The following is a 22,204-nucleotide window of genomic DNA, read 5'->3' as shown; positions in this document are numbered from 1 at the left end:
GCCGGTTCGGCCGCACCTGAGCAGGGAGGGGGGCGGGGCTTCGACCGTGAGAAGCGGCCACGCCCCCTTTTCCCACGCGTGGGCCACGCCCCCCTGTTCGACTCCCACACCCCGATAAAGCCACGCCCACTCCAGCCTCGTTCTGTATCCGCGTTTTTATTGGTGGGACGGTATAAAGGGGGCGGGGCCACGCACTGGGGGGCTTCCAAGATGAGGGGGCGTGGCCTCGCTGAAAGAGGGCGTGGTTTATGAAAGAATTTGGCTCAATGGGCGTGGTTTCGGCCGGAAATGGGCGTGGCTACGGCTCGTCCTGGATCCCGCAGCGGAGATTGGCCGGGATGGCGATGTCTGAGGAAAAAGGGGAAAAATTTGGGGGATTTGGGGATTTTTGGGGAATTTCAGGGGAATTGGGGGAGATTTGAGGGAATTTGGGGATTTGGGGGGAATTTAGGGGAGATTTTGGGGAAATTTTGGAGATTTTTGGGGATTCTGGGGGGAATTTCGGGATTTGGAGGAATTTGAGGGAGGATTTGTGGGAATTGGGGTATTTTTGGGATATTTTGTGTAGATTTGTAGATTTTGAGGATTTTTGGGCGGACTTAGGGATTTTTGAGGGGGAATTTGAGGATTATTGGGGAGTTTGGGGGAATTTTGAGGCATTTTGAGGAGGATTTGGGGGATTTGGGGATTTTGAGGAGATTTTGGTAATTTTGAGGGGGGTTTTGGGGGGGGGAATTTTGAGGAGATTTTGGGTTATTTTGGGTCGGGGGATTTTGAGGATTTTGGAGGGAATTTTTGAGGATTTTGGGGGGAATTTTTGAGGATTTTTAGGGGGAATTTCGGGAGTTTTAGGGGGGAATTTTTGGGGGAAATTTTTCAAGATTTTGGGGGGAATTTTTGAGGATTTTGGGGGGAATTTTTGAGGATTTTTAGGGGGAATTTTGGGGGGATTTTTGGGGGAATTTCAGGGATTTTGGGGAGAATTTTTGAGGATTTTGGGGGAATTTTTGGGGATTTTTGGGGGAATTTTTGAGGATTTTGGGGGGAATTTTTGAGGATTTTGGGGGGATTTTTGGGGGGATTTTTGGGGGAATTTCGGGGATTTCGGGGTTCAGGGGGATTTTGGGGGTCCGGGGGTTTTGTGGGCGTGGCCTGACCCATCAGGCGGGGGCGGGGCAGCCTCAGTTTCCCCATCAGCTCCACGAAGGCGTCGGCGCTCAGGGTCAGCCGGGGGTTGTGGCGCCGCTCCTCCCCCACCGTGGACATGGTGTGACCTGGGGGGGGAGGGGCGACCCCTCAGTGACCCCTGAGTGACCCCTGACCTCTACGTGACCAATGAGCAACCCCCCCCTTGGTTTGCCCCTCCCCCCACCTGCTATGCCCCTCCCCCCTCCTCCCAGTTTTGCCCCTCCCCCACCCCTTTAGCCCCTCCCCCACCCTGTTAGGCCCCTCCCCCTCCATTATAATCAAGCCTCTCTGGGACAGAACCAATTGCCCTCCCCCCCCACCCCATTAGCCCCTCCCCCTCCCCTGTTTGGCCACGCCCCCACCCTGGTTTAGCCCCGCCCACACTCCGGTTTAGCCCCGCCCCCCCACCATTCTAATCGTGCCTTGGGTACACTCAGCCCTGCATTGCCCCTCCCCCTTTATTTAACCCCTCCCCTATACCCCGTAGCCCGCCCACGCCGGTTTAGCCCCCCACCCCGGTTTGGCCCCGCCCCTCCGCACCGTTGTAGTCGTGCCCCGGGCAGACACCCATTGCCCCTCCCCCTTCATTTAACCCCACCCCCCCGGTTTGGCCCCGCCCCCGGGTTAGCCCCGCCCCCGGTTCAGCCCGCCCCCGGTTTAGCCCCGCCCACCCCGGTTTAGCCCCGCCCCCCGCACCGTTGTAGTCGTGCCCCGGGTACACGCTGCACTCCCCCTCCCCCTTTATTTAACCCCTCCCCTATACCCCATAGCCCCGCCCCCCGGTTTAGCCCCGCCCCCGGGCTTAGCCCCGCCCATCCCGGTTTGGCCCCGCCCCCCGGTCTAGCCCCGCCCACCGTTGTAGTCGTGCCCCGGGTACACGCTGCACTCCCCCTCCCCCTTTATTTAACCCTCCCCTACACCCATAGCCCCGCCCCCCGGTTTAGCCCCGCCCCCGGTTTAGCCCCGCCCACCCCTGTTTAGCCCCGCCCCTCGCACCGTTGTAGTCGTGCCCCGGGTACACGCTGCACTCCTCGGGCAGACACCCATTGCCCCTCCCCCTTTATTTAACCCCGCCCCGGGTTAGCCCCGCCCCCGGTTTAGCCCCGCCCCAGGTTTATCCCCCCCCCGGTTTGGCCCCGCCCCTCCGCACCGTTGTAGTCGTGCCCCGGGTACACGCTGCACTCCTCGGGCAGGGTGAAGATCCGCTCGTGCACGGAGCGGTGCAGGGTGCGCGCGCAGCCTGGAGGGAGGGGCACGCACGGCGGTCACCATGGCAACCGAGACGCCGTCACCATGGCAACCGGGCGGAGCTGCGCAGCCCGGGGGAGGCGCGGGTCGTCGCCATGGGAACGGTAACCGCGGTTACCCGGGCAACGGGGACAGCGTGACCCGGCGTTGTTGCCATGGAAACGGGGACGGAGCCAGCGCCAACCGGTCCATCCCAGTACAAACCAGTGCAAACCAGGAACCCCAAACCCCCATTAACCCTTTCCCAGTCCCTCCCAGTACAAACCAGTGACCCCAAATCCCCCATTAACCCTTTCCCAGTCCCTCCCAGTCCCCTCCCAGTATAACCAATATAACCCAGTATAACCCAGTATAACCCACTATAAACCAGTATAAACCAATATAACCCAGTATAACCCAGTATAACCCACTATAAACCAGTATAAACCAATATAAACAATATATCCCAGTATATCCCAGTGTAACCAACATAATCCAGTATAACCCAGTATAACCCAGTATATCCCAGTATATCCCAGTATAAACCAATATAAACCAATATAACCGAGTATATCCCAGTATAACCAACATAATCCAGTATATCCCAGTCCATCCCAGTCTCTCCCAGTATATCCCAGTATAAACCAGTATATCCCAGTATAACCCAGTATAACCAATATATCCCAGTATAACCCAGTATAACCCAGTATAACCAATATAAACCAATATAACCCAGTATAACCCAGTCTCTCCCAGTCTCTCCCAGTATAACCCAGTATAACCCAGTATATCCCAGTATATCCCAGTATATCCAGTACCCTGCTGGAAGTCGGTCCTCCCGCAGCCCCGCACCAGCAGCGCGTCCCAGTATAACCCAGTATAACCCAGTCTCTCCCAGTCTCTCCCAGTCTCTCCCAGTATAACCCAGTACCCTGCTGGAAATCGGTCCGTCCGCAGCCCCGCACCAGCAGCGCGTCCCAGTACAACCCAGTATATCCCAGTATAACCCAGTATAACCAACATAACCCAGTATATTCCCAGTCTCTCCCAGTCTCTCCCAGTCTCTCCCAGTATAAACCAGTACCCTGCTGGAAGTCGGTCCTCCCGCAGCCCCGCACCAGCAGCGCGTCCCAGTATAACCCAGTACATCCCAGTATAACCCAGTATAACCCAGTACATCCCAGTATAACCAGTACATCCCAGTATAACCCAGTACCCTGCTGGAAGTCGGTCCGTCCGCAGCCCCGCACCAGCAGCGCGTCCCAGTATAACCCAGTATATCCCAGTATAACCCAATATATCCCAGTATAACCAGTATAACCAGTACCCTGTTGGAAATCCGTTCTCCCGCAGCCCCGCACCAGCAGCGTGTCCCAGTATAACCCAGTATAACGAATATAACCCAGTATATCCCAGTATAACCCAGTATAACCAACATAAACCAATATAAACCAGTATATCCCATTATACCCTGTTGGAAATCCGTCCGTCCGCAGCCCCGCACCAGCAGCGCGTCCCAGTATAACCCAGTATAACCCAGTATAACCCAGTATAACCCAGTATAACCCAGTATAACCAGTATATTCCCAGTATACCCTGCTGGAAATCGGTCCTCCCGCAGCCCCGCACCAGCAGCGCGTCCCAGTATAACCCAGTATAACCCAGTATAACCCAGTATAACCCAGTATAACCCAGTATATCCCAGTATAACCAGTACCCTGCTGGAAATCCGTTCTCCCGCAGCCCCGCACCAGCAGCGCGTCCCCCGTGAAGGCCATGGAGGCGTCGTCCAGCACGAAGGTGACGCAGCCGGGGGTGTGCCCGGGGGTGGGCACCACCCGCAGCGCCTGGCACCCCCAAAACGCAAAAATTACCCCCAAAATCGGGATCAGGGACCCCGAAATCGGGATCAGGGACCCCAAAAATGGGATCAGGGACCCCGAAAACGGGATCAGGGACCCCAAAAACGCAAAAATTACCCCCAAAAACGGGATCAGGGACCCCGAAAATGGGATCAGGGACCCCAAAAATTCAAAAATGACCCCCAAAAATGGGATCAGGAACCCCGAAAATGGGATCAGGGACCCCAAAAATGGGATCAGGGACCCCAAAAACCCCAAAATTACCCCCAAAAATGGGATCAGGGACCCCGAAAACGCAAAAATTACCCCCAAAAATGGGATCAGGGACCCCGAAAATGGGATCAGGGACCCCGAAAATGCAAAAATTACCCCCAAAATCGGGATCGGGGACCCCGAAAATGGGTTAGGGACCCCAAAAATGGGATCAGGGACCCCAAAAACCCCAAAATTACCCCCAAAAATGGGATCAGGGACCCCAAAAAACCCCAAAATTTGGGGTCAGGAACCCCCAAAAAATGGGTTAGAGACTCCAAAACCCCAAAAATTGCACCCAAAATGGGATCAGGGACCCCGAAAATGGGTTAGGGACCCCAAAAACCCAAAAATTACCCCCAAAAATGGGATCAGGGACCCCAAAAACTCCGTCAGAGAACCCAGAGGCCCCGCCCCCTTTTCCCCAAGCCCCTCCCCCTTTGCTGAAGCTCCTCCCCCTTTCCCACAAGCCCCACCCCCTCCCACCCAATCCCACCCCCATTGGGGACCCAGATCCGCCCCTCCCCCACCCGAAACCGCCCCTCCCCCACGGGGATCGGGGTGGGGGAGGGGCCAGGGCAGGGTGGGGGAGGGGCCAGGGGTGGGGGAGGGGCCAGGGCAGGGTGGGGGGAGGGGCCAGGGCAGGGTGGGGGAGGGGCCAAGGGTGGGGGAGGGGCGCTCACGAAGCTCCCGAATCGCAGCTCGTCCCCCTCCCCCAGCATGACGTCAGCGCTGGCGCCGCTGTCCCGGCCAATGGCGCTGCGGCAGCCGAGGGCGTGGCGCAGGGCCCCGGAGCCGGTCACGTGATCCGCGTGGCAGTGCGTATTGGCTGTTCGAGGGGAGTGACGTCATCAGGGAAGTGACGTCATTGGGGAAATGAAAATCCCACCCATCCCTCAGTAACTCCCGGATTTTGGGTGGTTTTGGTGATTTTGGGCTGATTTTGATGATTTTTACTGATTTTGGCTGATTTTTTTGGTGATTTTTTGTGATTTTTTCTGATTTGGACTGATTTTTTTGTGATTTTGGTGATTTTTACCGATTTTGGCTGATTTTTTGTGATTTTTTTCTGATTTTGGACTGATTTTTTTGTGATTTTGGTGATTTTTACCGATTTTGGCTGATTTTTTGGTGATTTTGGGGCTCTCCAGGGCCCTTTAAGGGGGTGGGCGGAGCCGTGGGAGGGGCTTGATCAGGCAGGTGGGTGGGGCTTAAATGGAGAGATGGGCAGGGCTAAATCAATGTGTGGGCGTGGCTTAAAGGCATGTGACTCTGTGGGCGTGGTCTATACTGACATCACCTTGTGGGTGTGGCTTTGTTGATGAATGGGCGGGGCTTAAACCACCAAGTGGGCGGGGTCTAAAGGGGCGTGGTGCTGTGGGCGTGGCCTAAACTGTCACATAGAAGGGGTTTAAACGGGCATTGTCCTGTGGGCGGGGCTTATATTGACACAGCATGGTGGGCGTGGCTTTGTGGACAGATGGGCGTGGCTTAACCCACCAAGTGGGCGGGGTTTAAAGGGGCGTGGCACTGCGGGCAGGGACTAAAATGATGTGTGGGAGGCGTTTAAAGAGGTGTGGTCATGTGGGCGGGGCTTATGTTGACACAGCGTTGTGGGCGTGGCTTTGCGGACAGATGGGCGTGGCTTAACCCACCGAGTGGGCGGGGTTTAAAGGGGCGTGGCTTTATGGGCGGAGCCTAAGGAAACACAACACCAGGCCTTAAAGCGCCACGGCGCTGTGGGCGTGGCTTTGGCGAGTGATGGGCGGGGTTTAACCCGGCGAGTGGGCGGGGTTTAAAGTGGCGTCGCTTTATGGGCGGAGCCTAAGGGAACACAACACCAGGCCTTAAAGGGACACCGCCCTGCAGGCGTGGCTTTGCCGAGCGATGGGCAGGGCTTAACCCACCAAGTGGGCAGGGTTAAAATGGGCGTGGCTTTATGGGCGGAGCCTAAAGAAACACAACGCCAGGCCTTAAAGCGCCACGGCCCTGTGGGCGTGGCTTTGCCGATGGATGGGCGTGGCTTAACCCACCGAGTGGGCGGGGTTTAAAGTGGCGTGGCTTTATGGGCGGAGCCTAAGGAAACACAACACCAGGCCTTAAAGGGACACCGCCCTGCAGGCGTGGCTTTGCCGATGGATGGGCGTGGCTTAACCCACCGAGTGGGCGGGTTTTAAAGTGGCGTGGCTTTATGGGCGGAGCCTAAAGAAACACAACACCAGGCCTTAAAGGGACACTGCCCTGTGGGCGTGGCTTTGCCGAGTGATGGGCGTGGCTTAACCCATGAAGTGGGCGGGTTTTAAAGTGGCGTGGCTTTATGGGCGGAGCCTAAGGGACCACAACACCAGGCCTTAAAGGGGCACGGCGCTGTGGGCGTGGCTTTGCCGATGGATGGGCGGGGCTTAACCCACCAAGTGGGCGGGTTTTAAAGTGGCGTGGCTTTATGGGCGGAGCCTAAGGAAACACAACGCCAGGCCTTAAAGCGCCACGGCCCTGTGGGCGTGGCTTTGCCGACAGATGGGCGGGGCTTAAAACACTGGGTGGGCAGGGTTAAAATGGGCGTGGCTTTATGGGCGGAGCCTAAGGGAACACAACACCAGGCCTTAAAGGGACACCGCCCTGCAGGCGTGGCTTTGCCGAGCGGTGGGCGGGGTTTAACCCCAGCGAGTGGGCGGGGTTTGGAGGGGGCGGGGCCTGACCTGCGTAGCGCAGGGTGAGGCCGAGCTCCCGCAGCAGCCGCAGGTCCCGGGGCACCGTTTCCAGCACGGGGTCGATGATGACGGCGTCGCCGGTGCCGGCGTCCGCCAGCAGGTACGTGTAGGTGCACGAGGAGGCCTCGAACAGCTGGGAAAACACCCCGGAAACGGCCCCAAAAATGGCCTCAAAAATAACTGAAATTAGCCCCAAAAAACCCCCAAAAATATCCTGAAAATAGCCCCAAAAAACCCCAAAATATCCTGAAAATAGCCTGAAAATAGCCCCAAAAACCCCCCAAAATATCTGAAAATAGCCTGAAAATAGCCCCAAACCCAAAAATATCCTGAAAATAGCCACCAAAAAAGCCCAAAAAATAACTGAAAATATCCTGAAAATAGCCCCAAAAACCCCCCAAAAATATCCTGAAAATAGCCCCAAAAACCCCCAAAAATATCCTGAAAATAGCCCCAAAAAACCCCAAAAATATCCTGAAAATAGCCCTGAAAAGACTCAAAATAGCCTGGAAAACACCCAAAAACAGCCAAAAATGGCCTCAAAAATAACTGAAAATAGCCCCAAAAAACCCCAAAAATATCCTGAACATGCCCAAAACACCCAAAACTCGCTAAAATAGCCCAAAATACCCTCAAAAATCTGAAAATACCCTGAAATAGCCTCAAAAAATAGCCCAAAATACGCTCAAAAATCTCCTGAAAATAGCCCAGAATAGCCTCAAAAATCTCCTGAAAATACCCTGAAAATGTACTCAAAAATACCTGGAAAACACCCCAAAAACAGCCCAAAATGGCCTCAAAAAATAACTGAAAATAGCCCCAAAAACCCCCCAAAAATATCCTGAAAATAGCCCCAAAAAACCACAAAAATAGCCTCAAAATATACCTCAAATACGCCTGAAAAATCTCCTCGAAAATACCCTAAAATAGCCTCAAAATGCTCTCAAAAATCCCTAAAATACCCTCAAAAATACCTGAAAAGACCCAAAAAGCCAAAATCCTCAAAAATTACTGAAAAAACCTAAATATCTCCAAAATGCCAATCAAAAATCCTGAAAATATCCTGAAAATGTACTCAAAAACCCCCAAAAATAGACTCAAAAAATAGCCCAAAATAGCCTCGAAAAAAACGAAATATCTGAAAATAGCCTTAAAAAACCCAAAAATAACTCAAAATAATTAAATTAAAATTCCTAAAAAATCATACCCCTAAAAAACCCAAAAATATCCTGGCCTTTAAAAATAATTCAAAATCTCCTGAAAATGTCCTCAAAATACCCCAAAAATAGAATAAAAATATTAAGTAAAATCATCCTTTAAATATTTTAAAAAACCCCAAAAATAGCCTCAGAAAATAACTCAAATTCTTCTGAAAACATCCACAAAAAAAACCCTGAAAAATACCTCAAATCTCTTAAAAAAACCCCAAAAAATCCTCGAAATCTCTCCAAAAACCTCCGCAAAAATCTCTTTAAAATTTCCTAAAAAAACCCCCAAAAATCTCCACAAAAACCTCCTCAAAAAAAAACCCCAAACCCCCGAAATCTCCTCAAAAAATCAAAATTTCCTTGACATCCCCACCAAAAAAATCAAAATTTCCTCGAAATATTCATCAAAAAACCACCAAAACCTCAAAACCTCCTGAAAAAACCCCAAAATCTCCTCAGAAAACCCCAAAATTTCCTCAAAAAACCCCAAAATTCCCTCAGAAAACCCCAAAATTTCCCCAAACCAAAATTCCAAAAACCCAAAATCCTCACCCCGAATTTCCCCCTCCTCCCCCCCCCACCCTCCTCCGACCCTCCCCCCCCCTCCGAACCCCTCGACTGACCCCTCATTCCCTCCCCTCCCCCCCCCATTGAAACCCCCCCTTTCCTCCCCTCCCCTCCCCCACCTGCCGCATCAGCAGCCGCCGCCCCTCCCCCCGCGGCGCTGTCGCGAGGCCTCGCGCTGTCGCGACAGAGGCGGCGACAGAAGCGGCGACAGCGCGGCGCAACATGGCGGCGGTGGCGGTGGGGCCCACCGGGAAGGGCGCGGCCGCTTTAAGAGGGAAGGGGCGGGGCTTGAAGGCCATTAAGGGAAACGGGGCCGGGCTTAAAGCGGCGATGCCACTTAAAAGGGCAATGGCGGAAATTGAATTTAACGGGGCCGGTGGGGACCGCCTTAAAGGGGCAACGCTTGGGGGCGTGGTTTATGTGTTAATACATTTATTATAAATTTATTTAAATTATTTATGGGGCTTTTAATGAATTTCTTGAAGTTTTTTATTATATATTTTTGTATTTAAAATTCTCAAGTTTATGGTAAATTCTTTTTATATTGTAAAGATTTTAAAGATACTTGTATAAATGTAATTTGTTTCTTAATATCTATTTACAAAAAGTATTTTTTATATAAATACATGGTAATTTATTAATACGTAACATTTGTGAAAAATTTAATGTTAATTTCTGTAAATTCCTATAAATGTATTGTGTATTTATGTATTTATAATGTATCTTTATTTACTATGCATTTATTTTATATTAACATATTTTTATTATTGTTATTTTATACTTATATAAGTTTAAATATCTTCACTTTAGATTAATTTATTATGATTTAAAGTGCTTTTACATATTTCCTCTATTTATATTAATATAATTAAAAGTACATGTTTTAACATGATTTTTATATTTAATAATTTATACATTAAATAAATATAAATAACTTTAAATATATTTATATTGATAAAATAAATTTAGCTAAATTTAGTAATATTTGTTACATATACTTAAATATATTTATTTATTTTTTAAAGTCTATTAAAGAGCCAACGCCGATTTAAGAAGGCCCCGCCCACCTTTTAAAAGCCCCGCCCACCCTCAACTAACAACCTCATTAATTAATCCTTAATTAACTCATTCATTTCTACCCAAATCTGCTTTATTAAACCTAAACAAAAAGGGGGCGTGGCTTAGGAAGGAGGGGGGGCGTGTCCACACCGATGACATCATCACTGCCGCGCCGATGACGTCACCAGGTAGGGCTGGGCCGGGATTGGCCGCTGCCGCTCCCCGCAGAGCAGCAGCCAATGGGGACGCACGAACAGCAGCGAGGGGCGGAGCTCCAGCGCCTGAGGGGAGGAAGGGGGCGGAGCTTGGGGTTAAAAAGGGGGCGGGGCCACACCCGGACACGCCCCTCCCCTTTTCCTAATCAGGCCACACCTCCTCGAAGGCGGGGTCCCAGTCCTGTGACGTCACCACGTGGGTCACGGATTCGTCCATGTAGGGAGCGAGGGAGCTGCGAACCAGTATAAACCAGTATAAACCAGTATGGACCAGTATGGACCAGTATAAACCAGTATGGACCAGTATGGACCAGTATAAACCAGTATGGACCAGTATAAACCAGTATGGACCAGTATGGACCAGTATGGACCAGTATGGACCAGTATAAACCAGTATAAACCAGTATAAACCAGTATGGACCAGTATAAACCAGTATAGACCAGTATGGACCAGTATAAACCAGTATGGACCAGTTTGAGCTCCCAGTTCCATCCCAGTCCCCCTCAATCCCTTCCCAGTCCATCCCAGTATAAACCAGTAACCCCAAATCCCATCCCAGTATAAACCAGTAACCCCAAATCCCATCCCAGTATAAACCAGTAACCCCAAATATCATCCCAGTACAAACCAGTAACCTTAAATCCCATCCCAGTACAAACCAGTAACCCCCAAACCCCATCCCAGTATAAACCAGTAACCCCAAATCCCCTCCCAGTACAAACCAGTGACCCCAAACTCCATCCCAGTATAAACCAGTAACCCCAAATCCCATCCCAGTATAAACCAGTAACCCCAAAACCCCTTTAACCCTTTCCCAGTCCCTCCCAGTCCATTCCCAGTCCATTCCCAGTACAAACCAGTACAAACCAGTACAAACCAGTACAAACCAGTACAAACCAGTATAACCCACTCACCCCCCAAAGGCCACCACGAGGCGCCGCAGCCGCCGCCCCTCCCCCTCCGGGAATTCTCCGTGCAAAAAGAACTTTTTGTCCTCAAAAAAATCTGAGGGGAGGGGCATAGAAAAGGGGGCGTGGTCAGAGCCAGGGGGGTGGGGCTAAAGGGGAGGGGCGGGGCTAAAAAGGGAGGAGAGGTAAAGGGAGAGGGATGGGAAAAGTGGGTGTGGTCAGAGAAAGGGGCGTGGTCAGAAAAGTGGAGGGGTGGGGTTAGAAAGGGGGGCGTGGTCAGACCCTGGGGGCGGGGCTAAAGGCGAGTGGGAGGGTCAGAAAAGGGGGCGGGGCTAAAAGAGGGGCAGAGCTAAAGGGGGAGGGATGGGAAAAGTGGGCGTGGTCAGAGAAAGGGGCGTGGTCAGAGAAGCTGAGGGTGGGGTCAGAAAGAGGGGCGTGGTCAGAGAAGCTGAGGGGCGGGGTCAGAAAGGGGGGCGTGGTCAGACACTAGGGGCGGGGCTAAAGGCGAGTGGGAGGGTCAGAAAAGGGGGCGGGGCTAAAAAAGGGGCAGAGCTAAAGGGGGAGGGATGGGAAAAGTGGGCGTGGTCAGAAAAGTGGAGGGGTTGGGTCAGAAAGGGGGGCGTGGTCAGACCCTGGGGGCGGGGCTAAAGGAGAGTGGGAGGGTCAGAAAAGGGGGCGGGGCTTAAAAGGGGCAGAGCTAAAGGGGGAGGGATGGGAAAAGTGGGCGTGGCCAGAAAAGTGGAGGGGTTGGGTCAGAAAGAGGGGCGTGGTCAGACTCTGGGGGCGGGGCTAAAGGAGAGTGGGAGGGTCAGAAAAGGGGGCGGGGCTAAAAAAGGGGCAGAGCTAAAGGGAGAGGGATGGGAAAAGTGGGCGTGGCCAGAAAAGTGGAGGGGTTGTGCCAGAAAGGGGGCGTGGTCAGATCCTGGGGGTGGGGCTAAAGGCGAGTGGGAGGGTCAGAAAAGGGGGCGGGGCTTAAAAAAGGGGGAGGAGCAAAACCCATTTGGAAATATCAGAAAAGGGACCGGATCAGAGCCTTGGGGGAGGGGCTAAAGACAAGTGGGAGGGGCTAAAAGGGGGTGTGGCAGGGTTGGGGGCGGGGCACGCACCGGGCAGGGGGGGGATGGGCAGCCCCTCCCCCTCCTCCTCATCCTCGCTGTTCTCCTCGGTGGTGCCGCCAAAAGGGTCGGTGCTGAAAGGGGGGAAAGGACACGCCCACTTTGAGCTGGACACGCCCACTTGATGTGGGGCCACGCCCACTTGATGCCTGACCACGCCCACCCTGTTTGACCCCACCCCTGTATTTCCAAACTCACTCCTCTGATTGGTCCTCGCTGTCACCTGACTCAGGGGGCGTGGCCGGCGCCACAGGGGGAGGAGTCTCGGGTTTGTCCATCTGAGGAGGCCCCGCCCCTTTTTTCCCCTTAGGGGAGGGGCGTGGAGGGGGCGGGGCCTCCTCAGGCTCCTCCCCCTCGCTGCCGGAGGAGGCGGAGCCATCCAGGAGGTACCTGGGGGTGGAGCCAAGGTTTAGTCACGCCCATTTATGGGTGTGGCTTGTAAAACCCCTCCCAGGTGGGTGTGGTCAAAGGGGCGTGGCTTGTTCAGGTGTGGTTAAAAGACTCCAAAATTCTCATTTTTCACCCAATTTTCACCAAATTTTCACCCATTTTTCATTCAAATTTCACCCAGATTTAATCCAATTTCCACCTAATTTTTACTCAAATTTTGCCCAAATATTCACCCAAATTTTGCTCAATTTTCAACAAATTTCACCCAAATTTCCACTCATTTTTCACCCAAATGTTTAGGCAATTTTCCCCTAAATTTCACCCAATTTACACCCAAATTTCACCCAAATTTTCACCCAAGTTTTACCCCAATTTCATCTATTTTTAATCCAAATTTCACCCAATTTTCCCCCATTTTTCATTCCTTTTCCACCCAATTTTTACCCAATTTCCACCCAATTTTCCCCCATTTTTCACCCCTTTTCCACCCAATTTTACACCAATTTTCACCAATTTTCCAAAAATTCACCATTTTTCACCAAAATTTCCCATTTTTTCAACCCAAATTTCACCCAAATTTCACCCAATTTTCACCCAAATTTCCCCAAATTTTACCCAAATTTCACCCAATTTTTACCAATTTTCCCCAAGTTTTCCCCAATTCATCTATTTAACCAAATTTCATCCAATTTTCCCCTATTTTCCACCCCTTTTCCACCCAATTTTTACCCAATTTTCCACCCGAAAATCCTCATTTTTCACCCAAATTTCAGCCAATTTTCACTCCATTTTCACCCAATTCTTACCCAAAATTCACCCAATTTTCCCCCCAAAAATCCTCATTTTTCACCCAAATTTCGGCCAATTTTCACTCCATTTTCACCCAAATTCTTACCCAAATTTCACCCAATTTACACCCAAATTTTGCCCAAATTTTCACCAAACATTTACCCAAATTTTCACCCAATTTTCACCCAAGTTTTACCCCAATTTCATCTATTTTTAATCCAAATTTCATCCAATTTTCCCCCATTTTTCACCCCTTTTCCACCCAATTTTTACCCAATCTTCACCCAATTTTCCCCCCAAAAATCCTCATTTTTCACCCAAATTTCAGCCAATTTTTACTCCATTTTCACCCAAATTCTTACCCAAAATTCACCCAATTTTCACCCAAAAATCCTCATTTTTCACCCAAATTTCAGCCAATTTTTACTCCATTTTCACCAAATTCTTACCCAAATTTCACCCAAATTTACATCCAAATTTCACCCAAATTTTCACCAAATATTAACCCAATTTTAACCCAATTTTCACCCCAATTTCATCTATTTTTAATCCAAATTTCACCCAATTTTCCCCCATTTTTCACCTTTTCCCCAACTTTTGCCCAAATTTCACCAATATTCCAACCAAATTTCACCTAAATTTTCATCCAATTTACCCACGTTTTACCCCAATTAATTTCTTCTAAACCAATTTTCACCCAACTTTCCCATTTTTCCACCCTTTTCCATCCAATTTTTACCCAATTTTCCACCCAAAATTCCTATTTTCACCCAAATTTCAGCCAATTTTTACTCCATTTCCACCCAAATTCTTACCCAAAATTCACCCAATTTTCCCCCCAAAAATCCCCATTTTTAACCCAAATTTTACCCAAATTTCACCCAATTTTCCACCCAAAAATCCCCATTTTTTCCCCGAATTTCACCCGGTTTTTCACCGTTTTTCCGGTTTTTTGCCCCATTTTTACTCACGGCCCGCAGCTCAGCCTCCGGCCCCGTTTCTGGCACTCCCAGATCCACCTGGCCCCCACCACGACCCCGCCCTGCTGCCGCGCCCGCGCCGCCTTCGGGGTCCTGGGGAAGGCGCACCTGGGACAGGTGAGAGCAAAAATGGGCGTGGTTGCAGCCAAAAGGGGCGTGGCTAACGAAAATTGGGCGTGGTTACAAAAAAAGTGGGTGTGGATAGCTCAAAAATGGAAATAACAGGCAAAAAGTGGGCGTGGTTGCATCCAAAAGGGGCGTGGCTAACGAAAATTGGGCGTGGTTACAAAAAAACTGGGTGTGGATAGCTCAAAAATGGAAATAACAGGCAAAAAGTGGGCGTGGTTGCATCCAAAAGGGGCGTGGCTGCATTTAAAAGGGGCGTGGCTAGCAAAAAATGGGCGTGGTTACAAAAAAACTGGGTGTTGATAGCTCAAAAATGGAAATAACAGGCAAAAAGTGGGCGTGGTTGCATCCAAAGGGGGCGTGGCTGCATTGAAAAGGGGCGTGGCTAGCAAAAAATGGGCGTGGTTACAAAAACCTGGGTGTGGATAGCTCAAAAATGGAAATAACTGGCAAAAAGTGGGCGTGGTTGCATCCAAAAGGGGCGTGGCTGCATTGAAAGGGTGCTAACGAAATTGGGCGTGGTTACAAAAAATGTTGGATAGCTCAAAAGAAATAACTGGCAAAAGTGGGCGTGGTGCATCCAAAAGGTGCGTGGTGAATTAAAAGGGCGTGCTAACGAAAATGGGCGTGGTTACAAAAAAACTGGGTGTGGATAGCTCAAATGGAATAACAGGCAAAAGTGGCGTGGCTGCATGCAAAAGGGCGTGGCGAATTAAAAGGGCGGGTTATTATAAAAGATGGGCGTGGCCATAAAAATTAATTAGATACCCAAATGGCGTGGTCACTCAAATGGCGTGGTCCCATTAAAATGGCTGTCATAACGTAAATGGTTGGCCCCTACATAAAATGGATATGATGCCCAAAAATGGGCGTGGCCACCCAAAAAGGGGTGTGGTTGTCCCTTAAATAGACATACCTGTCAAAAAAATGGGTGTGGCCATACCAGAAATGGGCGTGGCCACACCGTAAATTAACATAACAGTCCACAAGTGGGCGTGGCCACCTCAAATGGGTGTGGCCACCCAAAATTGAACGTGCCTGTCCATAAATGAACTAAATGTCCAAAAATGGCGGGCCATCCATAATGAAAAACTGTCCAAAAATGGGCGTGGCCACACAATAAATGGACATAAGGGGTCAAAAATGGGCGTGGCCATCCCATACATGGAAATAACCGCCCCAAAATGGGCGTGCACCAAAATGGGCGTTTCCTTACCATATATGGACATACCTGCCCCAAAATGGCCACGGCCACACATATATGGAAATAACACCCCCAAGAATGGGCGTGGCCACACCATAAAATGGGCGTGGCCACCCAAATGGCGTTTCCTTACATATATAGGACAAACTGCCCAAAGGCACGCCACACCATATATGGAAATAACACCCCCCAAATGGGCGTGGCCATCCCAAAATGGGCGTTTCCTTACCATATATGGCATAACTGCCCCAAAATGGGCACGGCCACACCATATATGGAAATAACACCCCACCCAAAATGGGCGTGGCCACCCCAAAATGGGCGTGGCCATCCCAAAATGGGCGTTTCCTTACCATATATGGACATAATTCCCCAAAATGGGCACAGCCACACCATATATGGAAATAACACCCCCAAAATGGGCGTGGCCACCCCAAAATGGGCGTTTCCCCTACCATATATGGAAATAACACCCCCAAAATGGACACAGCCACACCATATATGGAAATAACACCCCCAAAGTGGGCGTGGCCACCCCAAAATGGGCGTTTCCTTACCATATATGGACAGAACTGCCCCAAAATGGGCACAGCCACACCATATATGGAAATAACACCCCCAGAATGGGCGTGGCCACCCCAAAATGGGCGTGGCTACCCCAAAATGGGCGTTTCCTTACCATATATGGACAGAACTGCCCCAAAATGGGCACAGCCACACCATATATGGAAATAACACCCCCAAAATGGGCGTGGCCACCCCAAAATGGGCGTTTCCTTACCATATATGGGCATAAGTGCCCCAAAATGGCCACGGCCACACCATATATGGACAGAACTGCCCCAAAATGGCCACGGCCACACCATATATGGAAATAACACCCCAAAGTGGGCGTGGCCAGCCCAAAGTGGGCGTGGCCATGCCATAAATGGTCACCTACACCAGGTGGGTGCACTCAGGTGTCCAGTCCGGCCGATACTCCGCCCCCATGGCCGTGGCCGCTGACCTCAGGTGACCCCGTAGAGGGTTCTGGAAACCGCTCAGCGCCAGCACCACCCCCCCCAAAATGGGACCCCCGCCCACATTGGGGACCCCCGAATTTTTTTGGGAATTTCCCGAATTTTTTTGGGAATTTTCTGAATTTTTTTGGGAATTTTCTGAATTTTTTTGTGAATTTTCTGAATTTTTTTGGGAATTTTCCGAATTTTTTTGTGAATTTTCTGAATTTTTTTGGGAATTTTCCACGTTTTTTTGTTGGGCTCCCGAATTTTTTTTGGGGTTTTCCAAATATTTTTGGAGCGTTCCTGAATTTTTCTGGGGGTTTTCGGAATTTTTCTGAGGGGGTCCCGAATTTTTTTGGGAGGTTCCTGAATTTTTTTTGGGGTTTTCCGGATTTTTTGTGGAGGTTTCTGATTTTTTTGGAGGGTTTTTTTGGGGGGATTTTTGGGGTATTTTGGGCTTTTTTTGGGGGGTCCCGTTGGTGGTGGTGGTGGGGGAGGGGAGGCGGCGCTTGGGGGGCTGTGGGGAGAAAAAATAAAAAAAAAAAAAAAAAAAGGGGGGGTTAGAAAGGGAATTTTTGGGGGGTTCAGGTGAGATTTGGGGGGGTTCAGGTGAGATTTGGGGGGTTCAGGTGAAATTTGGGAGGTTCCAGATGGATTTTGGGGGGTCCCAGGAGGGATTTTGGGGAGTTTTGGGGTCCCAGATGGAGTTTGGGGGGTTTGGGGGTCCCCAGGTGGAATTTTGGGAGGTTCCAGATGGATTTTGGGGGGTCCCAGGTGGGATTTTGGGGTCCCCAGGTTGAATTTTGGGGGAGTTTGGGGTCTCCCAGGTGTATTTGGGGTGTCCCAGGTGAATTTTGGGGTGATTTTGGGTTCCCCAGGTGTATTTGGGGTTCCCCAGGTGCACCAGGTGTGTCCCAGGTGTATTTTGGGATGATTTTGGGGTGCCCCAGGTGGGTTTGGGGTGTCCCAGGTGTATTTTGGGGTCCCCCAGGTGTATTTTGGGGTCCCCCAGGTGTATTTTGGGGTGTCCCAGGTGTATTTTGGGATGATTTTGGGCTCCCCCAGGTGTATTTTGGGGTGATTTTGGGGTGATTTTGGGGTTCCCCAGGTGTGTTTGGGGTTCCCCAGGTGTATTTGGGGTGTCCCAGGTGTATTTTGGGGTGATTTTGGGGTTCCCCAGATGTATTTTGGGGTTCCCTTACCTGTCCATTTCCATCCCTCTCCGTCTCCTGCAGAGCGGCTGCAGCGTAGCTGGGCCCAGGCGGGGGCTGGGCGGGGCCTGTGAAGGGGGAGGAGCTTAACTGGGGATGGGAGGGGCTTCAATGGGCAAGGGAGGGGCTAAAGGGGGCGTGGCCTCACCTGCGGTGGGGGAGGGGCGTTGGTAGAACAGCGCCCCGGGGGGGCGGCGGGGGCTCCCCTCCCCCTCCTCGCGCAGCGTGAACGCGCCCAGGCGGCGAACCTGGGGTCAAAGGTCAGGGGTCAGCATGGGGTCACTCACACAGTGGTCACTCATTGGTCACTCAGTGGTCAGTGGTCATTTGTTGGTCACTTACTGGTCACTGGTCATTCAGGGGTCACTCACTGGTCAGTGGTCACTCACTGGTTAACGGTCACTCAGTACTCATTGGTCACTCAGTGGTCACTCAGTGGTCACTCGGTCACTGGTCATTGGTCATTCTGGTCACTCAGTGGTCAATAACCACTCAGTGGTCACTCATTGCTCACTCAATGGTCAATGGTCAGTTGTTGGTCACTTAGTGGTCAGTGGTCACTCACTGGTTAACGGTCACTCAGTACTCATTGGTCACTCAGTGGTCATTGGTCATTCTGGTCACTCAGTGGTCAATAACCACTCAGTGGTCACTCATCGGCCATGGGTTACTCGCTGGTCACTCAGTGGTCACCCATAAGTCACCGGTCACTTGGTCACTCAACAGTCAGTGGTCACTCATTGGCCACCCATTGGTCACTCAGGGGTCAGTGGTCACTCAGCGGTCAGTGATTGCTCATTCAGTGGTCACTCACACGGTGGTCACTCATTGGTCATTGGTCACTCAGCAGCCATTGGTCACTTATTGGTCACTCGTTGGCCAGTGGTCACTTATTGGTCACTCACTGGACACTCAGTGGTCAGTGGTCACTCGTTGGTCACTTACTGGTCACTGGTCACTTAGGGGTCACTCACTGGTCAGTGGTCACTCAGTGGTCAGTGATTGGTCAGTGGTCACTCAGTGGTCAGTGATTGGTCAGTGGTGAGTGATTGGTCAGAGGTCACTCAGTGGTCAGTGATTGGTCAGTGGTCACTCAGTGGTCAGTGAGAGGTCAGTGGCCAGTGATTGGTCAGAGGTCACTCAGTGGTCAGTGATTGGTCAGTGGTCACTCAGTGGTCACTGATTGGTCAGTGGTCACTCAGTGGTCAGTGGTCACTCAGTGGTCACTGATTGGTCAGTGATTGGTCAGTGGTCACTCAGTGGTCACTCATTGGTCACTCACCGGTGCCGGGGGCGGTTCCTCACCCTCCTCAGGGGCAGCGAAGGCTCTGATGAACGCCAGGCCATAGGGGCGGCTCTGGGGGCGGGGCCAACAGGTGAGACCGGAAAGGTGAGACCTGACCCCGCCCCCAGGTGACCCCTGACCCCCTCAGGTGACCCCTGACCCCGCCCCCAGGTGCGCTCACCTGGCAGTAGGGCTGGCTCAGCACCACCTGCAGTCGGTCGTACCTGGCCGTGGGCGTGGCCGCGGTGGGCGTGGCCGGGCGTTTGACCAATGACTGAGGCCCAAAGAGCCGCACCCGGCCTGGCCCCGCCCCCGCCCGGCTCTCGCTGGGTGACATCAGAGCTGAGCTGGGGAGGAGCACCTGGGACAGGTGAGATAAGGGTGAGATAAAGGTGAGATAAGGGTGAGATATGGACAGGTGAGGCTCAGCTGTGCCCAGGTGTCCCCAAACTCCCAAATTTTCACCATTTTCCCCCAAATTTTTACCGTTTTCCTCCAAATTTTCACCGATTTCCCCCAAATTTTCGCAGTTTTGCCCCATTTTCCCACCCCCAGGTGTGCCCAGGTGCCCCCCAGGTCTCACCTGGAACTCTCCCCCGGCAGAGCAGCCCAGCAGCACCTCCACGAAGGCGGCGCCGTCGTTGCCGATGTGCAGGGAATGGATGGGCCTGGTGTCGCCCAGCTGCGACCAGTTCAAACCAGTAAATTCCCAGTAACTCCCAGTATAAACCAGTAACCCCAAATCCCCCCTTAACCCTTTCCCAGTCCCTCCCAGTTCCCTCAATCCCCTCCCAATCCTCTCCAATTCCCTCCCAGTCCATCCCAGTTTACCCCAGTGCCCCTCAGTCCCCTCCCAGTCTATCCCAGTCCCTCCCAGTATAAACCAGTAACTCCAAATCCCACTATTGCCCTTTCCCAGTCCCTCCCAGTTTATCCCAGTCCCACCTCCAGCACCACACTCAGCTGTTTCTCCCCCGCCGTCGCTCCTCTCCATTTCCCGCCATCGTCGGGCCTCAGCAGATTCTCCGCCGGGTGACGCTGCGGACGCACCGGAGCCTCAACAACGACCCCAAACCCGCGGGACCGGGACCGGAACCTCCTCCCGGTACCGGGACCTCCTCCCGCTCCCACCGAACCTCTCTGAACCCACCGGATCCGCGCTGGTCACCGACACCACCCGCGTGAACGGAATCTCCGCCATCGCCGCCTCCCTCCCCTCACGGCGCCACCGGAAGCCCCCTCAGAGCTCCACCGGAAGCCGCCTCCGAGCTCCTTCATGGAGGAGACGCTCTGTCCAACACACCCCCAACTCTATGGCTTCTCCGCAGTCCTCCCGGCGCTTCTGCGCATGCGCGCGGAGCCGCTCTACCCCGCTAGTCCTCCCGCATCTATGGTCACGTGAGGGGGTTTCCCGCCCTTTTCCAAGCGCGGGAAGCCGTGAGGGGAAAGGGGTGGAACGACGATAATTAAACCTCCGTGAGGGTAATTACACCTAATAAAGCTTTAGGTAATTAACTAATTAAGATGTGGCGTTAATTAAGAGCGAGACGAGGCGGTTTTGGCGGTTTATTGGCGCGGGGGGAGCTTCCCAGTGCTCCCAGTTCAGCCCAGTAAGCGGCCGTACTCGGCCAGGGCTGAGGATTTCTTCACCCCGTCCCAGATGCGAGCGGCGTAATGGAACCTGCAGAAACCAGTACGGACCAGTTTGGACCAGTCTGGACCAGTATGGGTTAAGAAATGCCCTCCCAGTTCCCTCCCAGTATAAACCAGTGCCCCCAAACCCCCTCCCAGTACAAACCAGTAACCCCAAATCTCCCTTTTACCCTTTCCCAGTCCCTCCCAGGCCCCCCCAAACCCCTCCCAGTCCTTTCCAGTTTATCCCAGTCCCTCCCAGTATAAACCAGTGACCCCAAACCCCCTCCCAGTCCTTCCCAGTATAAACCAGTGCCCCCAAATCCCCTCCCAGTACAAACCAGTAACCCCAAACCCCCCTTTAACCCTTTCCCAGTCCCTCCCAGTATAAACCAGTAACCCTGAATCCCACTTTAACCCTTTCCCAGTTTATCCCAGTCTGCCCCAATCACCTCCCAGTCCCTCCCAGTTTATCCCAGTTCATCCCAGTCCCTCCCAGTATAAACCAGTGCCCCCCAATCCCCTCCCAGTCCATCCCAGTCCCTCCCAGTATAAACCAGTGCCCCCCAATCCCCTCCCAGTCCCTCCCAGTGCCCTCCCAGTATAACCCAGTGTCCCCAGGCTCTCCTCCCAGTATAAACCAGTAACCCGAATCCCACTTTAACCCTTTCCCAGTCCCTCCCAGTTTCTCCCAGTCCCTCCCAGTGCCCTCCCAGTATATCCCAGTCCCTCCCAGTGCCCTCCCAGTATACCCCAGTGCCCCCCAATCCCCTCCCAGTACAAACCAGTAACCCCGAATCCCACTTTAACCCTTTCCCAGTCCCTCCCAGTATATCCCAGTCCCTCCCAGTGCCCTCCCAGTATAAACCAGTGCCCCCCAATCCCCTCCCAGTATATCCCAGTCCCTCCCAGTATAAACCAGTGCCCCCCAATCCCCTCCCAGTATATCCCAGTCCCTCCCAGTGCCCTCCCAGTATAAACCAGTGCCCCCCAATCCCCTCCCAGTACAAACCAGTAACCCCAAATCCCCCTTTAACCCTTTCCCAGTCCCTCCCAGTTTATCCCAGTCCCTCCCAGTGCCCTCCCAGTATAAACCAGTGCCCCCCAGTCCCCTCCCAGTATATCCCAGTCCCTCCCAGTATAAACCAGTGCCCCCCAATCCCCTCCCAGTATATCCCAGTATATCCCAGTCCCTCCCAGTGCCCTCCCAGTACAAACCAGTAACCCCAAATCCCCCTTTAACCCTTTCCCAGTCCCTCCCAGTCCCCTCCCA

General features: G+C 52.1%; 2 protein-coding genes across 2 annotated transcripts; both read right to left on the bottom strand.

Annotated features, from left to right (window-relative positions):
- Nucleotides 1-136: 136 nt before the first annotated feature.
- ETHE1 (ETHE1 persulfide dioxygenase) lies at nt 137-9,278 on the bottom strand. Its single transcript, XM_064701432.1, has 7 exons — nt 9,135-9,278; nt 7,229-7,373; nt 5,213-5,358; nt 4,133-4,262; nt 2,339-2,428; nt 1,158-1,274; nt 137-348 (listed from the first exon to the last, which is right to left on the bottom strand). The coding sequence occupies exons 1-7, from the start codon at nt 9,237-9,239 to the stop codon at nt 299-301; spliced, it is 783 nt and encodes a 260-aa protein (XP_064557502.1). The 5' UTR covers nt 9,240-9,278; the 3' UTR covers nt 137-298.
- An 867-nt stretch (nt 9,279-10,145) lies between these two features.
- LOC135441878 (DNA repair protein XRCC1-like) lies at nt 10,146-20,586 on the bottom strand. The gene is made up of 14 exons (XM_064701434.1): nt 20,450-20,586; nt 20,245-20,337; nt 19,883-19,981; nt 19,481-19,660; nt 19,297-19,371; nt 18,163-18,262; nt 18,006-18,082; nt 16,743-17,320; nt 14,464-14,580; nt 12,512-12,703; nt 12,305-12,387; nt 11,205-11,295; nt 10,447-10,522; nt 10,146-10,355 (listed from the first exon to the last, which is right to left on the bottom strand). Exons 1-14 carry the CDS (start codon nt 20,498-20,500, stop codon nt 10,236-10,238), a joined length of 1,932 nt encoding a protein of 643 aa, XP_064557504.1. The 5' UTR covers nt 20,501-20,586; the 3' UTR covers nt 10,146-10,235.
- Between the last annotated feature and the right edge of the window lie 1,618 nt (nt 20,587-22,204).

Source organism: Zonotrichia leucophrys, unplaced genomic scaffold (genome assembly GCF_028769735.1).
Source record: "Zonotrichia leucophrys gambelii isolate GWCS_2022_RI unplaced genomic scaffold, RI_Zleu_2.0 Scaffold_613_29687, whole genome shotgun sequence".
In the NCBI taxonomy this organism is placed as follows: domain Eukaryota; kingdom Metazoa; phylum Chordata; class Aves; order Passeriformes; family Passerellidae; genus Zonotrichia; species Zonotrichia leucophrys.
The sequence above is the reverse complement of the archived record's forward strand: the minus strand, read 5'-3'. Positions and strand labels throughout refer to the sequence as shown.